The sequence below is a fragment of the Geotrypetes seraphini genome, chromosome 3, assembly GCF_902459505.1.
Source record: "Geotrypetes seraphini chromosome 3, aGeoSer1.1, whole genome shotgun sequence".
NCBI classification, from domain to species: Eukaryota; Metazoa; Chordata; class Amphibia; order Gymnophiona; family Dermophiidae; genus Geotrypetes; species Geotrypetes seraphini.
Genome location: NC_047086.1, coordinates 132,517,440 through 132,542,426, shown reverse-complemented (window position 1 = coordinate 132,542,426; position 24,987 = coordinate 132,517,440). Strand labels below are relative to the sequence as shown.

At 41.4% G+C, this 24,987-nt stretch overlaps 1 protein-coding gene across 2 annotated transcripts in view; it reads left to right on the top strand.

Moving 5' to 3' along the window:
- Window positions 1–19,853, top strand: part of LOC117356997 — a 69,035-nt gene extending 49,182 nt beyond the window's left edge. For both annotated transcript variants that reach the window (XM_033937065.1, XM_033937064.1), the window contains 4 exons: window positions 1,037–1,141; window positions 7,371–7,662; window positions 14,887–15,093; window positions 19,319–19,853. In XM_033937065.1, the coding sequence (XP_033792956.1) occupies window positions 1,037–1,141; window positions 7,371–7,662; window positions 14,887–15,093; window positions 19,319–19,545 (831 nt within the window). In that variant the 3' untranslated portion in view covers window positions 19,546–19,853. The remainder of the gene's footprint in view (window positions 1–1,036; window positions 1,142–7,370; window positions 7,663–14,886; window positions 15,094–19,318) is intronic.
- Window positions 19,854–24,987: the final 5,134 nt, after the last annotated feature.

Below are 24,987 nucleotides of genomic sequence, written 5' to 3'. Positions count from 1 at the left end.
AATTAGCAGGTAAGAACCTAATTTCTCCTTATGCTGCTTAACTTAGAAATAAGCAGGGAATTTTCAAGTCCATTTTAATAATGGCTTGTGGATTTTTCTTTTATGAAATGGTCCAAATTTTTTTTTAAACACTGCTAAACTAACTGTTTTCTACCACATTCTCTGGCAATGAATTCCAGAGTTTGAGTTTAATTCTATAATGTAAAATGTGGGCTGATATTCAAAACTTCTTATCAAGGTAGCAGCTGTTGTTGCCTAGATAAGTAATTCTGATCAGGCCATCTATGGTTTTCTATCACCATTAACCACATAATACCACTGAAAATCATCACAGGACACTTGGGTTCTATCCAAATAGCTGCAAAGTGGTCCACGACAGAGCTAGAATTAATCCAGAGCCTAACAGTATTTAGTGCTGCTATCTGTATAACTTTGGGACAGCAAAAAAAAAGCTTTGAATACCAAGGACCTTTTATCTGGAACAAACAGCCAGAACACCTAAGACAACCCATGAACAACCTTGAATTCCAGAAGAAACTGAAAACACACCTCTTTTCACTATATTCACTTTCTTACCCTCATCTCTCCTTCCTAAGACAATACTCCTACAAACAGTGTAACTTCAGTGTGGTGCTGTCGCTGGTTGGGCCTGGGCCCACCCAGGCCCACCTGTAGCTACACCACTGAAATATGTACCTTCCTTTGTCACACATACATGCTATCTTGTTAGTGAATGCCTCTTTGGACCTTTTAGGGGGATTAAGCATTTATAAATATCAAGTTTAGATTAGATTACATCCAGCCACACACAAGTCTGTAAATACTCTCAAGGGTTCTAGCAACTTCTGACTGGCAAATCCTACACAGATGATCCAGTGACTACAATAGAACTGTCTTACTGCCTTGCTGGTTTTCAAAATGTAAACTAGGAAAAACCCCAAATATTTTAGCTGATTTATTAATTCAAGCCCTGATTCAATATGCAAAGCGAGAGAAACTTGGATTTTCTAAGAGATTTTTCCTGTAATTCCTGCAGCACAGAGATGTGGAGGAAAAAAACCTTGAGAGATGTTCTCAGAAGCAGACTGACATTGTTCAGGAAATTGGAAGCAAAACAGAAGAGCTGATCTCAGAAATAGAGGTGAGACCCTCATTCTAAACCATACAGACAAGGTTTAAAACTATTTCTCATGCCTATTAAAAGCCATAGATGTTAATATTATTCTTTTGTGTAATTTGTATCACGAAAGCCATGAGACTAGCAATTGCAGCAGCTCAGTGCTTAAGAGCCATTCATTTCTGGTATATAGCATGAAACACTGAATATGAAGGTACAGCACAGGAAAGGGTGTGAAGACAGAAAGATAAGGCGTCTTTCCTCAATTGTATGAATCTCAAGATTGACTCCAATTGTTTAGAGCATTGTGGCTAAACTGATCTTTGGAGGCAAATCGATAAGTCATGCTACTCCCTTTTCCTAAAAAGGCACACTCGCTTCCCATAAAAGCCAGAAATGAGTTCAAGCTTCTTTTGTGCACAAAATTCTTTAGTAGAAAGAAAACTACTGGGGAATCAACCAGAGCAACATGATTAGGGGACATCCTTGATATAGCCAATATAGGCAAAACATGTTAGAAGAACTAGTCCCCAGCCAACACATAGACAGCACTCAGATAAGTGCCGAATAACTTTGCAAAGTGATATAAAGTTTGAAATAATCAAATATATTGAATCATTGAATATATGAGAAGTTTTACATGAAGTTCTATACTAAGCTATAAAAGCTGGTCAATGACAAGTGCAATACATGAATTTCAACAAGAGTTACATAGAAACATGGTGGCAGATAAAGGCCAAATGGCCCATCTAGTCTGCCCATCCTCAGTAACCATTATCTCTTTCCCTCTCCAAGTGATCCCACATGCCTATCCCAGGCCCTTTTGAATTCAGACACAGTCTCTGTCTCCACTACCTCTTCTGGGAGACTGTTCCATGCATCTACCACCCTGAAAAAAAAAAGTTTTTCCTTAGAATGTGGTGCAAGATTCCTATTGGTGCAGTCACTAACCACACAGAAAACACATTCTGAAGATACAGCTTAGAGGTTTAATATATGCCTTCAAATTTATAATTAGAGGTTGCATCAACATATATGATTTGTAAAATTCTTTATGGCCTTGCACCGGAATATCTTAGATCAGAAGTGCCCAATATGTCGATCGTGATCAACCGGTAGATCGGGAAGGCTACGCGAGTCGATCGCGGAGTCCATCCCGGGCTCTGTGATAGACTCGTGTTGCCGTCCCGATCAGCCTTCCTCTCTCCGACGTCCCCCACTGCCGCCCCAAGCTCTCCTTGCAGAAGCGTTGGATCGACCAGCATTCCGCTCCCCGACGTCAATTCTGATGTCGGAGAGGAAGTTCTAGGCCAGCCAATCGCTGCCTGGCTGGCCCGGAATTTCCTCTCTGACATCAGAATTGATGTCATGGAGCGGAATGCTGTTCAGCGCAATGCTTCTGCAGGGAGAGCTTGGGGCGGCGGTGGTTTGGGGGCCTGTTCCCCGATTGCGGCGGCAGCAAACCTAGTGGCTTGGGGGAGGGCAGGGAGAAAGAAAGAAGGTGGACAGGGAGACAAAGAAAGGGGAGACAGGGAGACAGAAAGAAAGAAGGGGACAGGGAGAAAGAAAGAAATAGTTGGGGGAGAGAATGAGGTCTGAAGGAAAGAAAGCATACAGGAGGCTGAAACAAGGGAAGAAATATTGGATGCACAGTCAGAAGAATAAAATGCAACTAGAGACTGATGAAATTACCAGACAACAAAGGTAGGAAAAATGATTTTATTTTCAATTTAGTGATCAAAATGTGTCCGTCTTGAGAATTTATATCTGCTGTCTATATTTTGCGCAATGCTCCCTTTTACTAAACTGCAATAGTGGTTTTTAGTGCAGGGAGCCTATGAGTATCGAGAGCAGCGCGGTGCATCCAGTGCAGCTCCCTGCACTAAAAACTGCTATCATGGTTTATTAAAAAGGGAGGGGGTATATTTGTCTATTTTTATATGGTTGTAACTGAGGGGACATTGCATAAAGTCATCTTCCTTGACCTCTTTGAAAAAAAAACGGAATATGAATGATAATTAACATTTTCTCTGCCTTTCAGTGTGCTTTGTGTTTTTTAAAAAAATTTATTGTTGGTAGATCATTTTGACTTGGTCATTTTAAAAGTAGCTCGCAAGCCCAAAAAGTGTGCCACCCCTGTCTTAGATTATTATCTCTATGTTCAACCCAGGAAATTTGCTTAATAATTCCTTCTACCTCATTGTTCTGGGAAACAATTACTAGATCAAGATCTATAGTAGGTAGAGGTCCTGAACTATGGAATAAGCTTCCACGAAATCTGAGAGAAATTGATAATCATCTTATCTTCAGGGGCCATTTGAAAACTTATTTGACCAGTATTTCTCTAAAGCTTAATTGCAATGGGGTTGACTGGATTATCTATTACTTAAGGCTCATAGACTAAACAGCGCGAGACAATCGCGTGCAAACAAAGCCGGGCCGACAATTGCACACAGGACAACAGCGCACCGGATTTAAACTGAATTTTAAAATGCTCTGAGGGTGTGTGGGAGAGAAGGGGGGTTACCACCGCATTTAACATAGTAGTGTTGGCGCTGCCGATGGGGAGGTGTTGGGGGCGAACCCCCCATTATAGAGGAAACAGGCTTTTTCCCTTTCTTTAGGGGAAAAGTTCAGTTTCCTAACACACACACCCGCTACAGCAGCGCAAATACTACTAAGTGTTCCCACACACACACACACACACCCTCGGAGCGCTTTAAAATTCAGTTTAAATCCGGCGTGCTATTGTCCTGCGTGCGATTGTCGGCCCGGCTTTGTCTGCGCGCAATTGTCTCATGCGTTTTGACACCACACTTAAAGGGCCATATTCACTTAAAGGGCCATAGGTGCCATAGGTTAGGCGGTTGTAGGCACCCTACCACTGCCTAACTTAATTGTTTTAACTAACTTTAATCAGCGTGGTAATTGACCACGTTGTTTAAAACTGATTAAAAACTCGTTTAAAAAATGTAGGTGGCTGCCGATTTAGGCGTTTATAGAATCTGGCCCAAAGTGTATTTTCTGAGGCTATAGCTTGTCTGTTCTTATTACTTATTAGTCTTAGATTCATCTTGAGCCAATTTGGGGTTAAGCGGAATTTAAATGCTCTGATTATATTAGATTAGCATGTGAGAGAACCAACATTTTGTAGATTTTGTTGTTCACTGGTCCAAACCCAAGTAATGATGTACAGTTCTGGTAAAGTAGGTATTTTCCTACACCAAAGGGCTTACAATCTGAGGAGATAATATTAAAGTGTTTAACAGGTTTATACGTGCTATACCATACCCAAAATAGGGACCTAGGCATGGTATAAAAGAAAAACAATATTATAGCACAATAAATATGAAAAAGGCACATATATCATGATGAGTAATTTCCAAGCCACCTAACTTGTATAGCAGAGATGCATATACATCAGTGATGTCAAACTCAAACATTTTGGATTTGTAGTTACTTGGAGGGCCTCAGAAAAAAATACTTAGTTAATCTCTTATTAAAGAAATGACAATTTTGCATGTGGTAAAACTGTTTATAGTTTATAAATCTTTCCTTTTGGCTAAGTCTTAATAACAATATTGTAATTTATAGCTAAAGAGACATAAGATCAAGAAACTGTTTCATTTTACTTTCGTGATTATGATAAACAGACCGAGGGCCTCAAAATAGTACCTGGTGAGCCGCATGTGGCCCGCGGACCATGAGTTTGAGACCACTGATATCCGTGGTGTTTGGGAAAAATGAGCCCCCCCCCCCTAACTTGGAGAAGAGATGGCTGATGGGAGATAGGTCTATAAAATCATGAGTAGAGTGGAATGGGTAGATATGAATCACTTGTTTACCCTTTCCAGAAGTAAATCTATCCATTCCACTCCACTCATGGTTTTATAGACCTAAACTAAACTAAACTAAAACTTAGCTTTATATACCGGGTCATCAATCAGAGGAAGCTCGACTGGGTTAACAATAATTAATAAAGATATACTAAAAGAAAAACGACGGGCTAGAGAGCCCTAACCTTTTCTTCATATGAGAGGAGTTCCATCCCCTTTATCATTTTGTTTGCCCTTAACATAGGAATATAATAATATAAAAAGTGTCATAAAGGGGCAGACTAAAGGCACATCAGTATCCTATTTCCAGAAATGAGCAATCTAGGTCAGAAATACTTGGCAAGATCCCAAAAGAATAAAACAGATTTTAAGTGGCTTATCCCAGCAATAAGCTGTGGATTTTCTCAAGACCATCTTAATAATGGCTTATGGACTTTTCTTGTAGGAACCTGTCAAAACTTTTTTTTAAACCTACTAAGCTACTTTTACAACATTCTCTGGCAACAAATTCCAGAGTTTAAATATTTTCTTCAGTGTGATTTAAATTTACTACTTAGCAGTTTCATTGCATACCCCCTAGTCTTAGGGCTCCTTTTACAAAGGTGTGCTAGCAGTTTTAGCGTGCGCTTAGCGCGCGCTAAAATGCCACACGTGTTAGCCGCTACCGCCTCCTTTTAAGCAGGCGGTAGTTTTTCAGCTAGCACGCACTAATCTTGTGCGTGCACTAAAAACGCTAGCGCACCTTCGTAAAAGGAGCCCTTAGTATTTACATCTACCTTTTCCACTCCATTCGGTAGTTTATAGATCTCTATCATGTCTCCCCTCAACTGTCTCCTTCAAGCTGAAGAGCCTTAGCCTCTTTAGCCTTCCCTCATAGGGAAGTTGTCCCATTCCTTTTTTCATTTTTGTCACCCTTCTCTATACCTTTTCTAATTCTACTTTTGTAAATCTATTTTTTTGAGATGTGGTGACCAAAATTTCACAACAACCAGAAAGGAGATGATCACCTTTGCACGACTGAACACAAGGTCCAATAAAAGAGAGCATAAAGGAGTTTATCATTATGAGTAACAGCTAGGCATTATTTACACATGTGAAAAGCTGATTTATCTGTATAAAGCAGCATACATGTTTAATATTGTGTGCAATTTTGGTCCAATAAGAGAGCCGAGCGTGCCTGGTCTTCAAAACCCACTTTATTAGCAACCAAACAGAAAATCCATTCATGCAGACGTCTTGTCAATCCTGAATGCATATAGCAGATCATGTGATAGATCAGGATCTGCTACATGTATTCATGACAAGACGTCTGCATGCATGGATTTTATGTTTGGTTGCTAATAAAGTGGGTTTTGAAGACCAGGCACGCTCGGCTCTCTTATTGGACCAAAATTGCACACAATATTAAACATGTATGCTGCTTTATACAGATAAATCAGCTTTTCACATGTGTAAATAATGCCTAGCTGTTACTCATAATGATAAACTCCTTTATGTATTGGGAAGTACTTGCATTACTGCAGGATTGCTCAGGATTTGCAGTTTTACAGATTTGTTGTGCACAGATATCGGAGACTCTGATCGCCTGGTCTTTTTGATGTTTAGAGTTCTAAGTTTTGTAGCCCCGCTGGGTAAATTAGAAATAAATCAAATTGCATGCAGTGTCACTCTGTGCTTTTTCATTCACTATATTTTTCTAGCAGGGGTCATATAAGCAAAAAAAAATACTTAAATATGAAAGCTAAGATGACATCGCACTGGGTGGGTAAGGGTAGGAGACTGGCCTTCCCTTCTAATGACACAGTTGATGTGGTTAGCTTGGCTGCTCAGGTATATTTGAAGTAATCTATATAATTAAAGTGTATCAGCCCCCAAACACACAGACACTTTCTCTTTCCTTAAGGTCATCTCCTACCACACATTCCCTAACCCTGTTCCCCAGCCCTTTTCATCCATCATACTGTCCGCCAGCTCTATCCTGTTTAGTTTCAATCCTCATCCCATTTGCACCAGTCAGCTATTACCATCCTGTCTTCACTGTAGCTCCTTCAAGCTGGCTTTTTCCCAGTTTTTGTAAACCTCCTATATTCACTGAATAGATTTTGTTGTCAGTGCCAAACCTGGAGTAGCGACTTTGTTTTCTTCTGACACCACATGATTCTCAGTATGTTTGAGTAGCTCAATTCCCAGTCTCCCACAGAATAGGAAATGAATTTAGGCAATGCCTGGCTCAAATTAGCAATGTTTCAGGTAGAAAATATAATAACTGTTATGGATGCAGTGCAAGTAGCAAGATACTTGGGGAAGGGAGGAGTCAGGAGGCCACAGGGTTGGAGAGGGCCACGAATGCCCCCCCCCCCCCCCCCCGGACTTGCAATGAAGAACTCTGAATTATATTGTATATTTATTATTTTTAGCATTTAAAGCAAAGTGTGGACCCTTTGGTTCTGGACCTTATCAACATTCTAGTGCACCAAGTGAGCTTCTACATGAAACTCCTGTCTAAGACTGATCAACAGCCCTTGGAGAGTGAGCTGGTCAGAAAACAAAACCATCAAAAAGAAGAGTCCTTTCCGGAGGCTGAAGCTGTTCCCAAGGAGGAAGATGGACACAAAGGGAAATGCCAAATTCCCCTGGATGCCTCAGTGAGCTGTGGAAAAGGAAGCAGCTCACAAGGTCAGGGGATACAACCTTGTTTGCAGAGCACAGGTAGGCGCTCCGATGGAAGACTTCAACTGGATTTGGATTTTCAGGATAGGATTGATCCAGTCCTGGGTTTACCCTATTGCATGCAGGAACTTGTAGTTCTGATTTCCCCATTGCATTCCCTAAGAAAAGCAAGGCTACAATGGGGGTATGCAATGCATGCATGCAATGGGGTAAACCCAGGACTGGATCAACTCTGTTTTGTGAATCTGGATCCAGTTGGCAGCCTTAAATGGGCTTTTTTCCCCTGAAGAATTTATTATAGAAAGAAGGCCAAAGGGAGAGTCTAAGGCAGGGGTGTCCAATGTCGGTCCTCGAGGGCCGCAGTCCAGTCGGATTTTCAGGATTTCCCCAATGAATATACATGAGGTCTATTTGCATGCACTGCTTTCATTGTATGCTAATAGATCTCATGCATATTCATTGGGGAAATCCTGAAAACCCGACTAGATTGCGGCCCTCGAGGACCGACATTGGACACTCCTGGTCTAAGGTCATAGTCAGTTGCATGTGGTGAGGGCTTTCAGGGGATTTGGTGAATCCCCAGCTCCACAGCCCTGCTTTTTTATTTTTATTTTCTTGTTTACTTTTTGCATGATGCAGTTTGATTTGTTGAATAGGCAGCCTGCTCAACCAGTCAAACTGCATCAAACAACACCCCGCTACCCCCCCAAAAAAAAAAAACCCCAAAGAAAAACCAGGGTTCTTGCGCTGGGGATTCTTCAAATCCCCTGAAGGCCCTGATAGTATTGATCTGAATTTGATTGGCTGATCAGCATCTGCCTGTTGCCTGCTCGACCAATCAAAATTAGAGCAGTGCCCTCAGAGCCTTTAAGGGGTGGGGCAAATCCCCTGAAGGCCCTGACCACAAGCCACTGGTCATAGTTATTTATAAACATATGAGGTCTGACAAGTTCGCGAACTCATCCTAGAAAAAGTGCTACATTCCTCATTGCTGAATATTATTACCTTCAAAGTACTCCCCTTGGTAAGTTATGCACTGTGTCACACCCGTGCTCCTGTGAGGCGCAGCGAGCCCACGGGGACATGACCAAAATCTCAGATCCAGCGTGTCCCTTACTACCAAGGGATCCTTCAGGTCTTAATTCAGGCACAGCATCTGCCTCATGAGCATGCAAGGTAAAGAGTCTTAGTCAGAAATGACAAAAGCCACTAGGTTTATTTCAGCTACTGGCCAAATAAACAAAAATGCAGGCTTCTGCCTGGCAGTTACAGAAAACATTCATTCCATGAAATCATAAGAAACAAAAAACATCAAAATCCCCAAAACCAAAGTGTTCAAGTCCGCCAGCAATGGCTTAAGTGTAGTCCCCTGCTTCTGGGCTTTAACAGTATAATATAACTCAGTCCTCTTCACCAGAGCAGATATACTTCAGGCATGTAATGTTTTATCACACAGTCCATATCAAACAAGATCACTGTTCTAATCAAATCCCAGTATCATGCATACGTTTCCCTCTGAAAACGTTGCTGCAGTAATCATGCACAGTTGTGAAGGAGAAACGTGATTTCCTAGCTTGGTAAGTAGCTGAGGAAACATACACACACTTGTAGGCAGCAAACATTAAGGCTTTAAGGAACAATGCAAAGTTCAAGCTCAATAGAGAACCTAACCTTTTGCCCAAGAAGGTATAGCTTGACTGGACACTCAAATTTGTCGGCAAACACCACTACAAAGATTCACTGTACCTCCATTGCTATGGGGTAAGCCTCAATTCCTACCCTGCTTTCTTGAGGCTCCATAGCTTCTTCCTGCTGCTTCAAAACCTCAGAGGCAGAACACATCTCTGCATCGGCCATTTGCCAGTCTGTGTCACCAGCCACTGCAGGTAGGGTAGAGAGGAACTTATCCTCCCCTGCTGTTTGTCTCCCTCTTGGCTGCTCCTGTTCAGTGTGCCTCCTTCCTCCTCCTGTTCTGAGGAGCCACATTATATCCTGTGGAGAGCCATTCCCCCTCTGAGTAGGTGGGGGAAGGGTTTTCCACACACCAGCCTGCTTCCTATTACTACAGGCAGGATTTATGCTAGTCCTAATTCTCCTAGGCTCAGGTTGCTCAAAAGGAAGTAAGCTTCTAACAGTGGCAGGGACAGGTTTGCACTGGGAACAGCTTTCCACCCTAAACTTTTCCCGCCCTGCCTCTTCTAACTCCATATCATTGTCTGAGCAGAAGCCAGCTTGATTTATTAATAGGTCTGTCACCTGATCAGCTCTCCTGCATCTAGGCTCAGTGTGGTTTCTCCTGATTCTTGGGACAAAACCCGGAACGGATTCGGGTTTGTTATGGACAAAACCCAAAATGGACTTGGGTTTGTCACAACTGACACAGCAAAATAAATTTACCCTATTCACTCCACAAAGAGGACACACAGGAAAACAAAAAGTTGTGGAGAGTCGATGTCCAAGCTGATGGCTTTATTGAGACAATCAAGTAATCCATATAAATTCATCTAGGGCCAGAACCTCTAGTAACATATGTTTCTAGAGGTTCCGGTCCTAGATGTATCTATGTGGATTACTTGTTTGTCTCAATAAAGCCATCAGCTTGGACATCAACTCTCCACAACTTAAAGCTATGCATTGACGCCAGTTCTTAGTCCACCCTTCAAAGCAATTTTGGAACTCTTTTTCTGGAATGCCCATCAGAGTGGTCATCGTATTACCCTTGATGTCCTAAATGTCATTAAAATGTCTTCCTTTCAATAGAAAGAAAAAAAGTCATTGGGGGTCAGATCAGGTGAGTACGGAGGGTGTTCCAATATAGTTATTTGTTTTCTGGCTAAAACTCCCTCACAGACAGTGCCGTGTGAACTGGTGGATTGTTGTGATGCAAGAGCCATGAGTTGGCAAAAAGTTCAGGTCGTCTTCATCTAACTTTTTCACGCAGCCTTTTCAGCACTTCCAAATAGTAAACTTGGTTAACTGTTTGTGCAGTTGGTACAAATTCATATCCCTCTGATATCAAAAAATGTTAGCTGCTTCATTTTGGCTCTTGATCTGGACTGGCGGAACTTTTTTGGTTGTGGAGAATTTGCTGACTTCCATTGTGCACTTTGACTCTTTGTTTCAGGGTCGTATTGGTAGACCATGTTTCATCCAGTGAGAGCACAGCCCAAAACATCGTCTTGCCTCTTCAAAAGTTTTGGCAAACTTAGACTCTCCTTTGCTTTTGTTCATCAGTGAACTCCTTTGGGACCATTTTTGCACACATCTTTCTCATGCCAGGATTTTCAGTTAAGATTTTCCTGTTTCTCTATTGATGTTTACTTGGTCTGCTATGCTTCTCACAATCGGCTGATGATTTTGATGCCCAATTTGACAAATATTTGCAATGTTTTCATCAGTTCTGCTCATTACTGGCTGCCCTTACCTCTCTTCATCAGTGATGCTTTCTCTCCCCTTAGAAAAATGTTTAATCCATTTGTACACTGCCATTTTCTTCTTAGCATTATCCCCATAAACATGTCCCTGATTTCACTTCCACTCTTGCCAAGTTTACCAAGAAATTAAACGTTTGCTTATTACTCTAATTCAAACTCCGACATTCTCATGATGGCACACAGAAATACGCAAGAACAATAATGAACACCACTCAGCAAGACACTGCCACACGTCAACATGAACACAGTTGTGAGACACTGCTCTACCAAGGTTATGAAACCTTACCAAGTTGTTTGTACAGTGCTGCCAACATAAGCGCACGGAGACAAGTTCGCGGACTTAATTGTCAGACCTCGTATTTCTGCCTTTGATTTTCCTCTTAGAGACTTGAATGCCTGTTTTGGATTGGTATATAGGAAGGAATTTGAACATTCTCTAGGTCAGGATATTCACAATTCCTTAAGTATTTTAGTGTGTTTTTTGGTTCTTTTCTTTTTTTACCTCAGGCGTAATTTCAAATTGAGCATTTGCTTGCTTACTGCACTAACATTTGACACATTGATTATATTGCGCTGATTTTACTACATTGGAAGTATTGTTAGGATGGGAAAATATTTCATAAAATGCTGTGCTAAAGCATAGTACACCTTACTACATCAGAGTCCTATTTCCTTGCCTTATAGAACCTCCCTCTCTCCCCCTCAGTAACCTTCCTTCTTTCTATTACTCTATGACACACAAAACCATTCATCTCAGAACCACAATATCTAGCAGCCAGCCAACATCACCATACACCAGTGCGCACACTGTGCTCAAGCCAAGAATACCTCCTAGAAATGTCCTTCAAAGATATCAAATGCAAAAGCGTTAGAACAAGAATGTTCTCAGTGATGGCTCCAAGGTGGTGGAACTCCTGAAGGAATTGAAACTAGAAAAGGACACCAGAAAGTTCAAGAAAGGGTTAAAGACCATCCTCTTCACAGACTAATTTAATTAATAATGCAACATAGAGGAGATAACTTGTTACCCCCCCCCCCCCCAAACCAGGGCCATAATAGGGGAAACAGTAGAGACACCCAGAATATGCAGATAAGTAGAAACATCTGGAGATGTATAAGTTTCGGAAGAACACAGAACACGACATTGGCATTATGCGCATAAATATGTAAGATTTAGGGGGTCTTTTACTAAGGCACATTAGCCGATTTAGCGTGCACTAAATGCTAACGCAATGCGCGTTGTCGAAAAAGGCGAACAGAATGCTAGGAATGATTAAGAAGGGGATCGCGAACAGATTGGAGAAGGTTATCATGCCACTGTACCGGGCCATGGTACACCCTCATCTGGAATATGCGTCCAGCACTGGTCGGCATACATGAAGGACACAGTACTACTCGAAAGGGTCCAGAGAAGAGCGACTAAAATGGTTAAGGGGCTGGAGGAGTTGCCGTACAGTGAGATATTAGAGAAACTGGGCCTCTTCTCCCTTGAAAAGAGGAGACTGAGAGGGGACATGATCGAAACATTCAAGATAATGAAGGGAATAGACTTAGTAGATAAAGACAGGTTGTTCACCCTCTCCAAGGTAGAGAGAACAAAAGGGCAGTTTCTAAAGTTAAAAAGGGATAGATTCCATACAAACGCAAGGAAGTTCTTTTTCACCCAGAGAGTGGTAGAAAATTGGAAAGCTCTTCCGGGGATTCAAGACAAAGTTAGACAAGTTCCTGTTGAACCAGAACTTATGCAGGTAAGGCTAGTCTCAGTTAGGGCACTGGTCTTTGACCAAAGGGCCACCGCGTGAGCAGACTGCTGGGCACGATGGACCACTGTTCTGACCCAGCAATGGCAATTCTTATGTTCTTATAGAATATAATATTTAGCGCGTTCTAAATTGGCTAGCGCGTCTTAGTAAAAGACCCCCTTAGATTTTACATAGGATGTTTGTACTAGGGTGTAGATACTCAAGATTAGCGTATACATAGGATGAATTTAATGTACATATAGAGTATGATGGTGGTATAATATAGAGTTAGCATGTTTCTGTGATGGTTTTGAGACAGATCAAGACAGTTTTTTTTTTTTTTAATCGAGTACAGTATAGAATATTCTCTACCCAACATATATATACACCACATTATATATTATATATTTATGTTGGGTGGAGAGTATTCTATATTGTACACTCGGTTAAAAAAAACCCCTGTATTGATCTGTCGTGAAACCAATCCAGAAACATGCTAACTCTGTATTATATCACCATCACAGAAGCACGTGTATTCTAACACAATCACAATCTCATGTAGTGTAACACAATTACAGAAGCTCATGCATTGTAACAGCATTACAGAAGCTCATGTAAATCACTCCGAATTGACTCTCCAGTCATTAGTAGCGGTATAGAAGCTTTCAATAAACTCTCAGTAACTGCTCCCCACTTTATCCACTCTATCCTCTCTTGGTAACCTCTCACCTCCCTCTCTCTCCTCCCTCAAACCATTCTCCTACCAATCTCTACTCTTAGTAATGTTTCTCATTCTTCTCTCGCCCTCTATCTATAACCTTCTTGATATCAGAGATGTGCACTTCTAGATATCCTAGGAAAACACAGGAGAGTCAAATCCACAAGATCAACACTCAAACACGATGGAGTGGATAAGTCCAAACAAAGACTGATGAACTCTGAATATTTCACAAAATCCTTTATTCTTTAATTCAATATACATGGACTTGACATGCGCATGTTTTGGCCCAAATGGCCTGCTTCAGGAGTCTACAAACATAAATACATACATTAAAAACTAAACAATTTTAATAATATGACACACAAGAACATAAATTAATAATGTGTTAAAAAAGGGAAATCTAATAAACACCAATAAAAGGAAACATCAAGACAAATATATTACCAAAAAATATTAAAAAAGAATATTGAAAAGAGAACCAATAATTTATATCTATGGAAACATAGTTTAACATATAATTAAAAAATATATATAAAAAAAATATATATATATACATATCGCATTGAAATTTCATAAAAATACAGTAAAACCTTATAATCCTTAGGAGCCATAAAAAATGTGTATAAAAGATATAAATATCAAACATATAAAAATATGTATATATATAATAAATATCAAACATATATAAAAGAAAAAATATATATATAATAAATGAAAATCAAATGTGTCCATAGTAAACAGTTCATAAAAACTAATTTGAAATTATAATCTTAAAATGGATAGTTATATCTGTCTTTCAAAGAGTTAATGAAACAAATCTCATATAAGATAAATAAATTCAATTCATAGATAGAGATACTAACCCCAACAATTGATTGAGTACAGAAACAGTATGTAAAAGATTTTTAAAAACATACCTCATAGATCTGTGTATGAAATAAACAAACATCCAAAAGACAATTGGACATCACACATCCAGGGGGTGGGAGCAGGAGGGGGCTATATCTTTGTTTTGGTATTATTCCTGATGGTAATGATGGATGGAGGAGGGAAGTTTTATCTTTTGTATAGATACTGATTGATTATAAGTGCTTGGTTGATTATCATTATTTGTATATAAATTGTATTGCACTTTTTGTTGGCATTAAAAACTAAATAAAGTTTAAAAAAAATTCCTATACATACCAATTGGTTTAGATTTTCCAACATCTCATCTGTTGTGCCTTATTGTCACTACCCACATTTATGCTCCCCAGATAAATTTTTAAGGCACCTAATAATTGAAAATAAATTTAATATTATAACAGAAGTGAATTATAGAACAAAAATCAGTCTCAGAACGTTCATAGTTTTCTTGTGTTCTAAGTCTGCAGTGTGCAGATACTTGTTACTGGACAGACCTTTGGCTCAGAGCAGCAGTTCCTAAATCAGATAGAGCAACATCTCCGCATCTCTAAGGCTCAGCTCCAGAAAGAGGACTACACTCTCACTTCAGACAAGCTTTTGCTGCTTTTCTGTCCTGTTACTTCAAGGTATGGCACAGATATCAGCAACGCATTGGAAAACATTCCTGGTAAGTCGTGATTTGAAGATTGATTATTTTTAATACATGGTGGCTATTGAATTAGAACATATCCTTTTGTAAATAGTAGGGTTTACATGTGTATATTGCCTACACTTGTAAATAAAACTTTCAGTAAGCCACTATTTACACGTGGATATCCACACCATGGGCTCCTTTTACTAAGGTGCACTAGGGCTTTAACGCGTGGAAGAGCGCGTGCTAGACCTTAATACCAGCATTGAGCTGGCGTTAGTTCTAGAAGCATAGCATGCGGTAATTTCCTGCGTGCGCTAAAAATGTTAGCGCACCTTAGTAAAAGGAGCCCCATGTAGAACTTTCAAGGGAGTGTAGTTAGACGTGGCTTGGATGGGACTAAAATCTACACATAGTAAGAATATAAGAATAGCCTTATTGGATCAGACCAATGGTCCATCAAGCCTGGTAGCCCGTTCTCACAGTGGCCAATCCAGGTCCCTAGTACCTGGCCAAAACCCAAGGTGTAGCAATATTCCATGCTACTGATCCAGGGCAAGCAGTGCATTCCCCCATATCTTTCTCAATAACAGTCTATGGACTTTTCCTCCAGGAATTTGTCCAAACCTTTTTAAAAACCAGCTACGCTATCCGTTTTTACCACAACCTCTGGCAACGCATTCCAGATAAAGACCGAATGGTCCATCCAGTCTGCCCAAACATGCACTCTCTACAACTTAATGATTTACTTTAAATTGTTCTTTTTCTTAGATATTTCTGGGCCAGAAACCCAGAGCTCTGCCTGGTACTGTGCCTAGGTTCCATCTACTGGAGTCTCTGTCAAAGCTCACTCTAGCCCTTCTAAACCATCCAAGCCCATCCTCAACTGAATGGCCATATGCGGAACACAGACTGTGCAAGTCTGCCCAGTATATACCATTATTTTCTGAGGCCAACTCTTGTTGTAAACCACCTAGAATTGAAAGGTATTGGCGGGATAGAAGACACTAATGTAATGTAATTAGAGATCCTCTGTGTTTATCCCATGCCACCATTTTCCTCTCCACCACCTCTCTCAGGAGTGCAATCCAGGCATCGAACACCCTCTCCATAAAGAAGAATTTCCTTACATTACTCTTGAGTCCACTCAACTTCAGATGTATTCCATGTTTATAGGGGAAAAACTTCATATCAGGATTTATTTACACTTGATCAGAGTTACAACAACAATTTATTATTTCTATAGTACATTGTACATGCAAGAGACGGTCCCTGGTCAGAAGAGCTTACATTCTAATTATGACAGACACAGAGGACAAATGTTTTTCATGGCACATTATAATTGAAATTATAAAATTTAAAAGTCAACAAAAAATTAAATTTGAGAGTTATTTATTTAAAGTTCTTTAAGTAAAATTCTGGAATTTCCCGTTGCACACCGAGAATCTCTTCAGGACATATCACTCTGCCACAGCGCACAGTTTGAGAGACACTGCTGTATAACATCACCAAAATCCAACCTTTCCTCTCTGAGCACAATACCAAAACCCTTATCCGCTCCCTCATCACCTATCGCCTAGACTATTGCAACTTTGTTCCTCACTGGCCTCCCACATAACCATCTCTCTCTCTCTGTTCAGAATGCTGCTGCTTGACTCACATTCACCAGAGTTGCTATGCTCACATCATCTCTCTCCTCAAGTCACTTCACTGGCTCCTCATCCACTTCCACATACAGTTCAAACTCCTCTTATTGACCTACAAGGGTATTCACTCTTTAGCTCCTCAATATCTCTCCTCTCTTGTCTCTCCCTACACTCCTCCCCAGGAACTCCGTTCATCAGGCAAATCTCTCTTACCTGTACCCTTCTCTCCTACTGCCAATTCCAGACTGCGCCTTTTCTTTCTCGCTGTATATTTTGCCTGGAACAAACTGCCTGTCAGTATATCAAGCTCCATCTCTGGACCTATTCAAATCCATACTAAAAGCCCACCTCTTTGAGAATGCATTTAACTCATAATCCCCTCACCTTAAGCACCCTGAGAAATTCCCTAAGCCCCTAATTGTCCTATTGTCTGTTAATTTAGATTGTAAGCTCTACTGAGAAGGGACCATCTCTTAAATATGTTGTTGAACAGCGCTGCATATGCCTATCAGCACTTTAGAAATTTTAAATAGTAGTATAGTAAAATACGGTAACTGAAATTGACATTGAAAGTTATTAAGAATCTCGAGTGGCAGACTTTATGCACTGCACTGAAAACACTCATGCTTTCTAACTATGTATATTAACATTGCTGTAAAGTCATATTCTGTATATTTACATTATATTTTAGACAACAAACTTGTATCTGTCCAGTTTAGTCTTCTTTGGGCCTGTGCAACCAGTCTCACTCAGTGATGTATTACAGTGTCATATATGTCTGCTCAATTTTCTCTCAAAATATTCACTAACATTGCATGCAAAGTCTTGGTAGATAGAAGATTCTAAATGCTCTAGGACAGGGGTGTCCAACCTCAGCCCTCACCAAGTCAGGTTTCCAGGATTTCCCAAATGACTATGCATGGGATCTATTTGCTTGTTGGGTTTTTCAAGATATCCCTAATTAATATGCATAAGGCAGATTTGCATATTATAGAGGTGACAGGCATTCAAACCTGCCTCATGCATATTTATTCTTCTAAATGTATGTTATGTGGTTAAACAAAAAACAGGGGAAGATTTGTATTTGACAACGTCCGTTAGTAGTATTGATTGGGATCCCATGCATATTAGGGATATCTTGAAAACCTGACTGAGTGAGGAACTGGTTTAAGAACCACTGATATGTGGCATAACATTTAGCCACACTCATTTAGACCAAGGAAACATACGTTATGGTGGATCGGGTGTATTCTGTAAGAGAGCGTTACGATCTCATGTGCCTTCGCCGGCCACACCCCCTTTTGAGATTTGTGCACTAGAAGTGACATGCACCACTTTATAGACTTGAACATGTAACTTCTAATTAATGCCAATTATCAGCAATTATTAGGTGTTAATTGCCAACTATTGGCACCAATTGCCTTGTTAAATATGTTGCGTGTGCAAATTGGTTCACCAATTTGCATGCGCAACCTATGACACATTGGGCTAGATTCACTAAGGGCACGGATCGGATCCGTGAGCAATCCGATCCATGTCTGGGGGACGGATTCACGAATCACCCTCATGCAAATGAGAGCGATCGGAATCACACACCCCAACCGATTGAGCGATCCCGACCCATGCGCAGACCATTTGTAGATAGTCTGCACATGCGCTGGCCCTCTGTGCCCGGCAGAGCAGCAAAATATCTTTCTTTTTTTTTTTTTTTTTTTTACTTTTTCGCGAGCCTGTGATTTTAACCTGTTTTAAACCCACAGGTTAAAACCATGGGCTCGCAGTGCAGGGAATGGCAGGAGAGTCAGGGCGGCAGGAGAGATTCGGGGCAAGAGCAGGGTGGCCAGAGCAGGAGATCGGGGCAGAGAGCAGGGCAGCCAGAGCACGAGAATCGGGGCAGAGAGCAGGGTTTTTATACAAGCGACTGGTCCTGGGCAGCCATATGTTTTTGGATCGCCAAGCCCAGTCGGTGTGCCTGCTTTTTGTTAGTGAATCGCAGCCCTTCCTACTTTGCATGCTGTTTCCCCTCATTTGTATGCGCAAATTGGATCGGAGGTGATCGGCCACTCGGTCAGTGAATTGGGTCGGAGGGAAATCAGGTCGCAAAGGGGTCGCAAACCGATCGTTACACGATCGGTTTGCTTAGTGAATCTAGCCCTACATATGTAATTTTGGGGCATTGGTGTACTTCATGACTCTGCTTATGCTCCACCCAATCTACATCCCTTATATACAGTTTGTGTAAAAATTTATGCCTCCTTGTCAGCATGTATACTACCCCTTTCTCCTCATTTACTTTTCTAATCCAAAAGAATTGAAGCCCTTAGTTGCTTTTGGATTAGTATATGCAGCGGTGTAGCACAGTAGATGAAACCATCTCAGGAAGCTTTTATTTCAGATGCACAGCAAGCTTTCATTATGAAAATTTGCCGGTAAGTACAGAGGGCTGTGCTCAGTTGTGAAATTACTCCCCTCTGAGGGTAAAATTTTTGACCATTTTACTTGAACCTGTATGTGTAATGTTTTAAAACTGCCCTGTGGAATTAGTGCCCAGCTGTATAATATTTTCCTTAGTACAGAAATGAGGTATTTTTTTGTTTTCATTTCCTTTTTTTCAGATCAGAGAGAGGTTATTTTAGTGGTGATGCATTATAGTCCGAATAAAAATCTACCATTGTATCCGAACAGCAGCCAGGTTCAGCATGGCTCCCTCATCAATTCTGTGGACTGTCGTTTTTCAGATAAGTCTGGGCTCTATAGCTGCAGGATGAACACTGAAGCAATAACGTCTGTGGCTTCCAACATACTACAGTGGCAAAGCAGCCTAAAAGAGACCATCAGATGAGACAATTCTTTGCACTAGAGAGCTGCTATTCAGCCCCATCGTAACATGTGCAATTTCATTTCCCACCATCATCTGAAGTAAGCAGATAAGTTTCACACTTTCTCTACAGATCTACCTCTCCAGAAATTTCACCAGGAATCCAGACCCAAGTATCAGCTGCCTTGTCTGGCATTGCTGCCTAGATGTCCCACTGCCATGAGAAACTGACCATGGCCAAGAAATCCATTTCCTCCTGTACGGCAGATGTGAATTCTCAGAACTAGCATATCTCAATCACTAAACTGAAAATAAAATTTTTCCTCCCTCTGTTGTCTGCTGACTTTATTTTTCGAACCATCTACTTCCTAGTCTCTGCTTCTGCTTGCATTTTTAGTGGATGCCTCAGACCCAGCCATGCTCCCTTTTCAGTTGCATGTCAATTTGCATGTGGATCTTTATAGAATAGTGCTTAGCAAGATGCACATGAAAATCCCAATTGGAGCCAATTAACAGCAGTAATTGGTTAGTTCCCAATTATTGCTAGTCTATGCACTTAACTATGTCACCAGGGTTTCCTGTCCATTTGCTATTTGTTTTCTTTCCTCTATTCTTTTTCATCTCCTACCCTTCATCCTTCTTTGGCACTAATCATTCATGTTCAGATTTTATCCATTTTTCTGCTTCCTTCTCAAACTTATCTAATTTTCCATCTCTCCCCTTCCTCTCCCATCTATGTATAGCATCTCCTTCCTCTTCCTTTCCTCTTCATCCATGTGCAGCATCTCGTCCTTCTCTCTTTTCTTCCCTTCCATCCATGTTCCACATTTCTCTCTTCCCTTCCCCTTCAGGTCCAGTATCTCCCCACTCTCTCACTCTCTTTCTTCTATCTCTTATTTCTAGCCTTACACCCCCTTTCTTCTCTCCCATTCCCCATTGCTCACTCTCTCCTTCCCTTTGTGAGTACAGCTTATTTCTTCCTCCCTTTTTCACCTGTAGTCTTCCAGACTTAAGTATCTTAATTGGCAGCAATTAATACAGGCTGTCTAGCTGGCCTGGGGACTTTCCTTCTGCTGTATCCCACCCATGCAGCAACAGGAAATTCAAGTAGGAATTAGCTGCATGGAACAGGGTTGGCAGGAATCTGAGGTCACATTCACATCAGAGGGAAGGCTTCTGGGTCAGCCGCCAGCAGTATGTAGGAACCGCTGACCTTAGTCTTTTGAAGACAGATGTCAGTTGGAGAGAGGGAGTGAGAAATGCTGCATGGAGGAGGAAGAGGAGAGAACTGTTGGGACATAGAGAGGAGGGAAAGAAAGAGAGATGGTGCACATGGGGAAAGGGAGAACTGTTGGGGTGGGTTGGAGGGAGGAAAGCGAGAAGGATGCTGTCGAGGAGAGGGAAAATTATTAGACATGGTGGTAAAGAGGAGGAAGATGGAGATGCATGTGGGAGAAATGAAATGGAGAAATGGACTCGGTAAAGAGGGAAGAGTGAGACAGATTCTGCATAGGGATGGAAATGAATATGAGATGAAGACCATTAGACAGTGGTGGAGGGAGAGATGTGTATTTAGGCTGTAGAAGAGGATAGAAGGAAAAATATTGAGCATGGGGGAGGGGTGAGAGATGCTGCAAAGGGGAGATGGATGAGAGAGGGAGAAATGTTGGTTGTGGCAATAGAGAGGTTGGGAGAGATGTGCACTGGATCCAATATTCCTTTCTCCTTTTTCCATTCCCTGTGCAGCAAGGAAGGCCAAAAAAGCAAACAGGATGCTAGGAATTATTAAAAAAGCAAAAATAGTTAACAAGACTAAGTCTGTTATAATGTCTCTGTATCGCTTCATGGTGAGACCTCATCTGGAGAATTGCGTTCAATTTTGGTCTCCTTATCTCAAGAGAGATATAGTGGCGCTAGAAAAGGTTCAAAGAAGAGCAACCAAGATGATAAACGGGATGGAGCACCTCTCATATGAGGAAAAACTAAAACGGTTAGGACTCTTCAGCTTGAAAAGAGACAGCTGAGGGGATATATGATTGAAGTCTACAAAATCCTGAGTGGAGTAGAACGGATACAAGTGGATCGATTTTTCACTCCGTCAAAAATTACAAAGACTGGGGAAGCTTCTGGTACTATTCTTTTTCTTGCACTATTTTGGCCTTGTAACAGAGTCCTGTCACAACTGTTTGGTTGTACTGGTTTCTATATGTATGTTTCACAATTTGTAAGTTTCTAATTTTTCAATAAATAATCTTTAAAACAAACAAACAAAAATTACAAAGACAAGGGGACACTCGATGAAGTTACAGGGAAATACTTTTAAAACCAATAGGAGGAAATTTTTTTTCACTCAGAGGTTGTGGTAAGAGCGGATAGCGTATCTGGTTTTAGGAAAGGTTTGGACAATTTCCTGGAGAAAATATCCATAGTCTGTTATTGAGCAAGACATAGGGGAAGCCACTGCTTGCCCTGGATCGGTTGAGAGAACAAGTCTCCCCTGACCCAAGAAAAGGGGTGAGAGGAAGAGGCAGCCTAACTAAAGCACCCTATCAAATTTTTAAGTGAATGGGAAGCCCTCAGTCTCACAGCTTGCAATGGGGAGCAAGACCCTAATGCACCAGCTGTTACAGTCATACACCCACAAGGGTATTATCTGTGAAACATCCCCGGGCTGACCCAAATGCAAATTTAACGTGAAATAACTAGTGCACAAACCAGTGTGCTAAAAGTGAAAATAAATTAAATAACTAAATGAACAAATCAATAAGCTAGTTAGACTGTCTCTGCCCCTCATCTAAGGGTGCAGCAGCGTCCAAAGTCAGCCAAGCTAGCACAGTCACAAGCTGAACATAAAGTTGATAGGTATTTAGCTTCTCCGTAGAAATCCAGGGCAAGCAGTGGCTTCCCCCATGTCTTTCTTAATAACAGACTATGGACTTTTCCTCCAGGAACTTGTCCAAACCTTTCTTAAAACCAGCTCCGCTATTCGCTCTTACCACATCCTCTGGCAATGCGTTCCAGAGCTTAACTATTCTCTGAGTGAAATTTTTTTTTCCTCCTATTGGTTTTAAAAGTATTTCCCTGTAACTTCATCGAATGTCCCCTAGTCTTTGTAATTTTTGATGGAGTGAAAAATCGATCCACTTGTACCTGTTCTACTCCACTCAGAATTTTGTAGACTTCAATCATATCTCCCCTCAGCCAACTCTTTTCCAAGCTGAAGAGCCCTAACCTTTTTAGTCTTTCCTCATAGGAGAGGAGTTCCATCTCCTTTATCATCTTGGTTGCTCTACTTTGAACTTTTTCCAGCGCCACTATATCTTTCTTGAGATAAGGAGACCAGAATTGAACGCAATACTCCAGATGAAGTTGCACCATGGAGTGATACAGGGGCATTATAACATTCTTAGTAGAGAATAACACGGTGGTTGTTACCCACGGCTATCCGCGGGTAGCCATGGGTAACCCATCGAAACAGGAGAGAGAAAGGAAGTGGTCGCAGCAGGAACTGGGAGAAGGCCATTCACCAGCAGCCGGAGCATTGAAATCACGTGTGGCTGCCCTAAAGGTCATCTCTGACGCAACCGGAAGTTGTATCAGAGATGACTTTTCCTGCAGGGAAGGGGTAAAACACGGACCTGACTGACCTCACGGATCTAAACCCGTTCGGCCTTAAAAATCTGAGGTCCGTGTCGGTCTGTGTCCCTGCCGCTTGTAGTTTCTGTCGCTGACAGACCTTGATGAGATTTTAGCGCTGACGGATCCGTCTCAGCATAGGGAGGGAAAAGTGTTAGGATCCGTCAGCGCTAAAAATCTCTTCGAGGTCTGTCAGAGCCAGAGACTAGTGCTGGAGTATGGAGACTTCTTTTTCATAACACACGTCCAAAACCTATGTGCCCGCTCTCTTGGCTTCTGCTCTGCCACTCCAGCACTAGTCTCTGGCTCTGACAGACCTCAAAGAGATTTTTAGCGCTGACGGATCCTGACACTTTTCCCTCCCTATGCTGAGACGGATCCGTCAGCGCTAAAATCTCATCAAGGTCTGTCAGTGACAGAAACTACAAGCGGCAGGGACACGGACCTCATATTTTTAAGGCCGAACGGGTTTAGATCCGTGAGGTCCGCGTTTTACCTCTTCCCTTTCCTGCAGCCACAAGCAATTCAACGCTCCGGCTGCTGGTAGGAAACATGTTTAGAAATTGCCTGCCGCGAAGGTAAGGGGCAGGGAGGGAGAAAGAAGAAAGGTGGGGTAGAGAAAAACAGACGCTGAAGGGACTTGGGGAAGGTGGCGTGGAGGAAGTGGGGAGAAGACGCTGGGAAATGGTGAAGAGAGTAGGGAGAAGACGCTGGGAAATGGGGAAGAGAGAGTAGGAAGAAGATACTGGGAAATGGGGAAGAGAGAGTTGGGAGAAGACGCTGAAGGGAATGGGAAAGAGAGAGTGGGGAGAAGACGCTGAAGGGAATGGGAAAGAGAGAGTGGGGAGAAGGCGCTGGAAGGGAAGAAGATAGAGATGCCAGACTATGGGGGAGCGGAGGGAAGAAGATGGGTGCCAGACCAATTTGGGGGGGGGGGGGTGTGAAGGGAGAGGCACAGTAACAGAACAAATGGAAGGTGCAGAGAGAAGACAGACAGTGGATGGAAGGAATTGAATGAGAAGATGAGGAAAGCAGAAACCAGACAACAAAGATAGAAAAAAAATTATATTTATTTATTTTATTTTATTTTTTTTTGTTTCAGGATAAAGTAGTATATTAGTTGTGTTGATAAAAATTTATAAACAAACCCCTACCAGCTGAACATCTCTATCTCCATTTCAGCAGCCAGAACTTTGATTTATAAGGAAGGAATAAGCTAAATATTGCAGTAATGAGGTGACGGAGACAGACTTTTTTTTCTCATGTCATTTTCTAATTCTTAGTCTTGTTAACCATCTCTTTTAATAATTCCTAGCATTCTATTTACTTTTTTGGCCGCCACTGCAAATTGGGCGGAAGATTTCATCATATTGTCTACGATGACACTCATCCCTAAGGTGGACCCTAGCATCCAGTAACTGTGATACAGGTTATTCTTCCCAATGTGCATCACTTTGCATTTGTCTACATTAAATTTCATCTGCCATTTGGAACATATTCCAATAGGTTTTGATTTGATAACCATTTAAAATCAAGGAGTGTTTTTGAACTTATGCCTGCAGCTACACTGTATTCTGAAGTTAAGCCTGGTCAACTACATGGAGGTTGATCATCATTCACACGGTGAACAGTAGTAGCAACTGCTAGTCAAACTCAATGCATGTGATTAGGTTCCAAAAATATGGGGCTTAATGAAAAAGGAGAGGGCTAAAAATAAGTAAAAGCTTGAAGTAGCTGAAAAGTGAGGTTCAGTTTGTAACCCATTAAAAGCTGGTTTTGATCGATCTGAAAGCCTGAAGGAGCAGGAAGAAACCAACTGGTAATATGGAT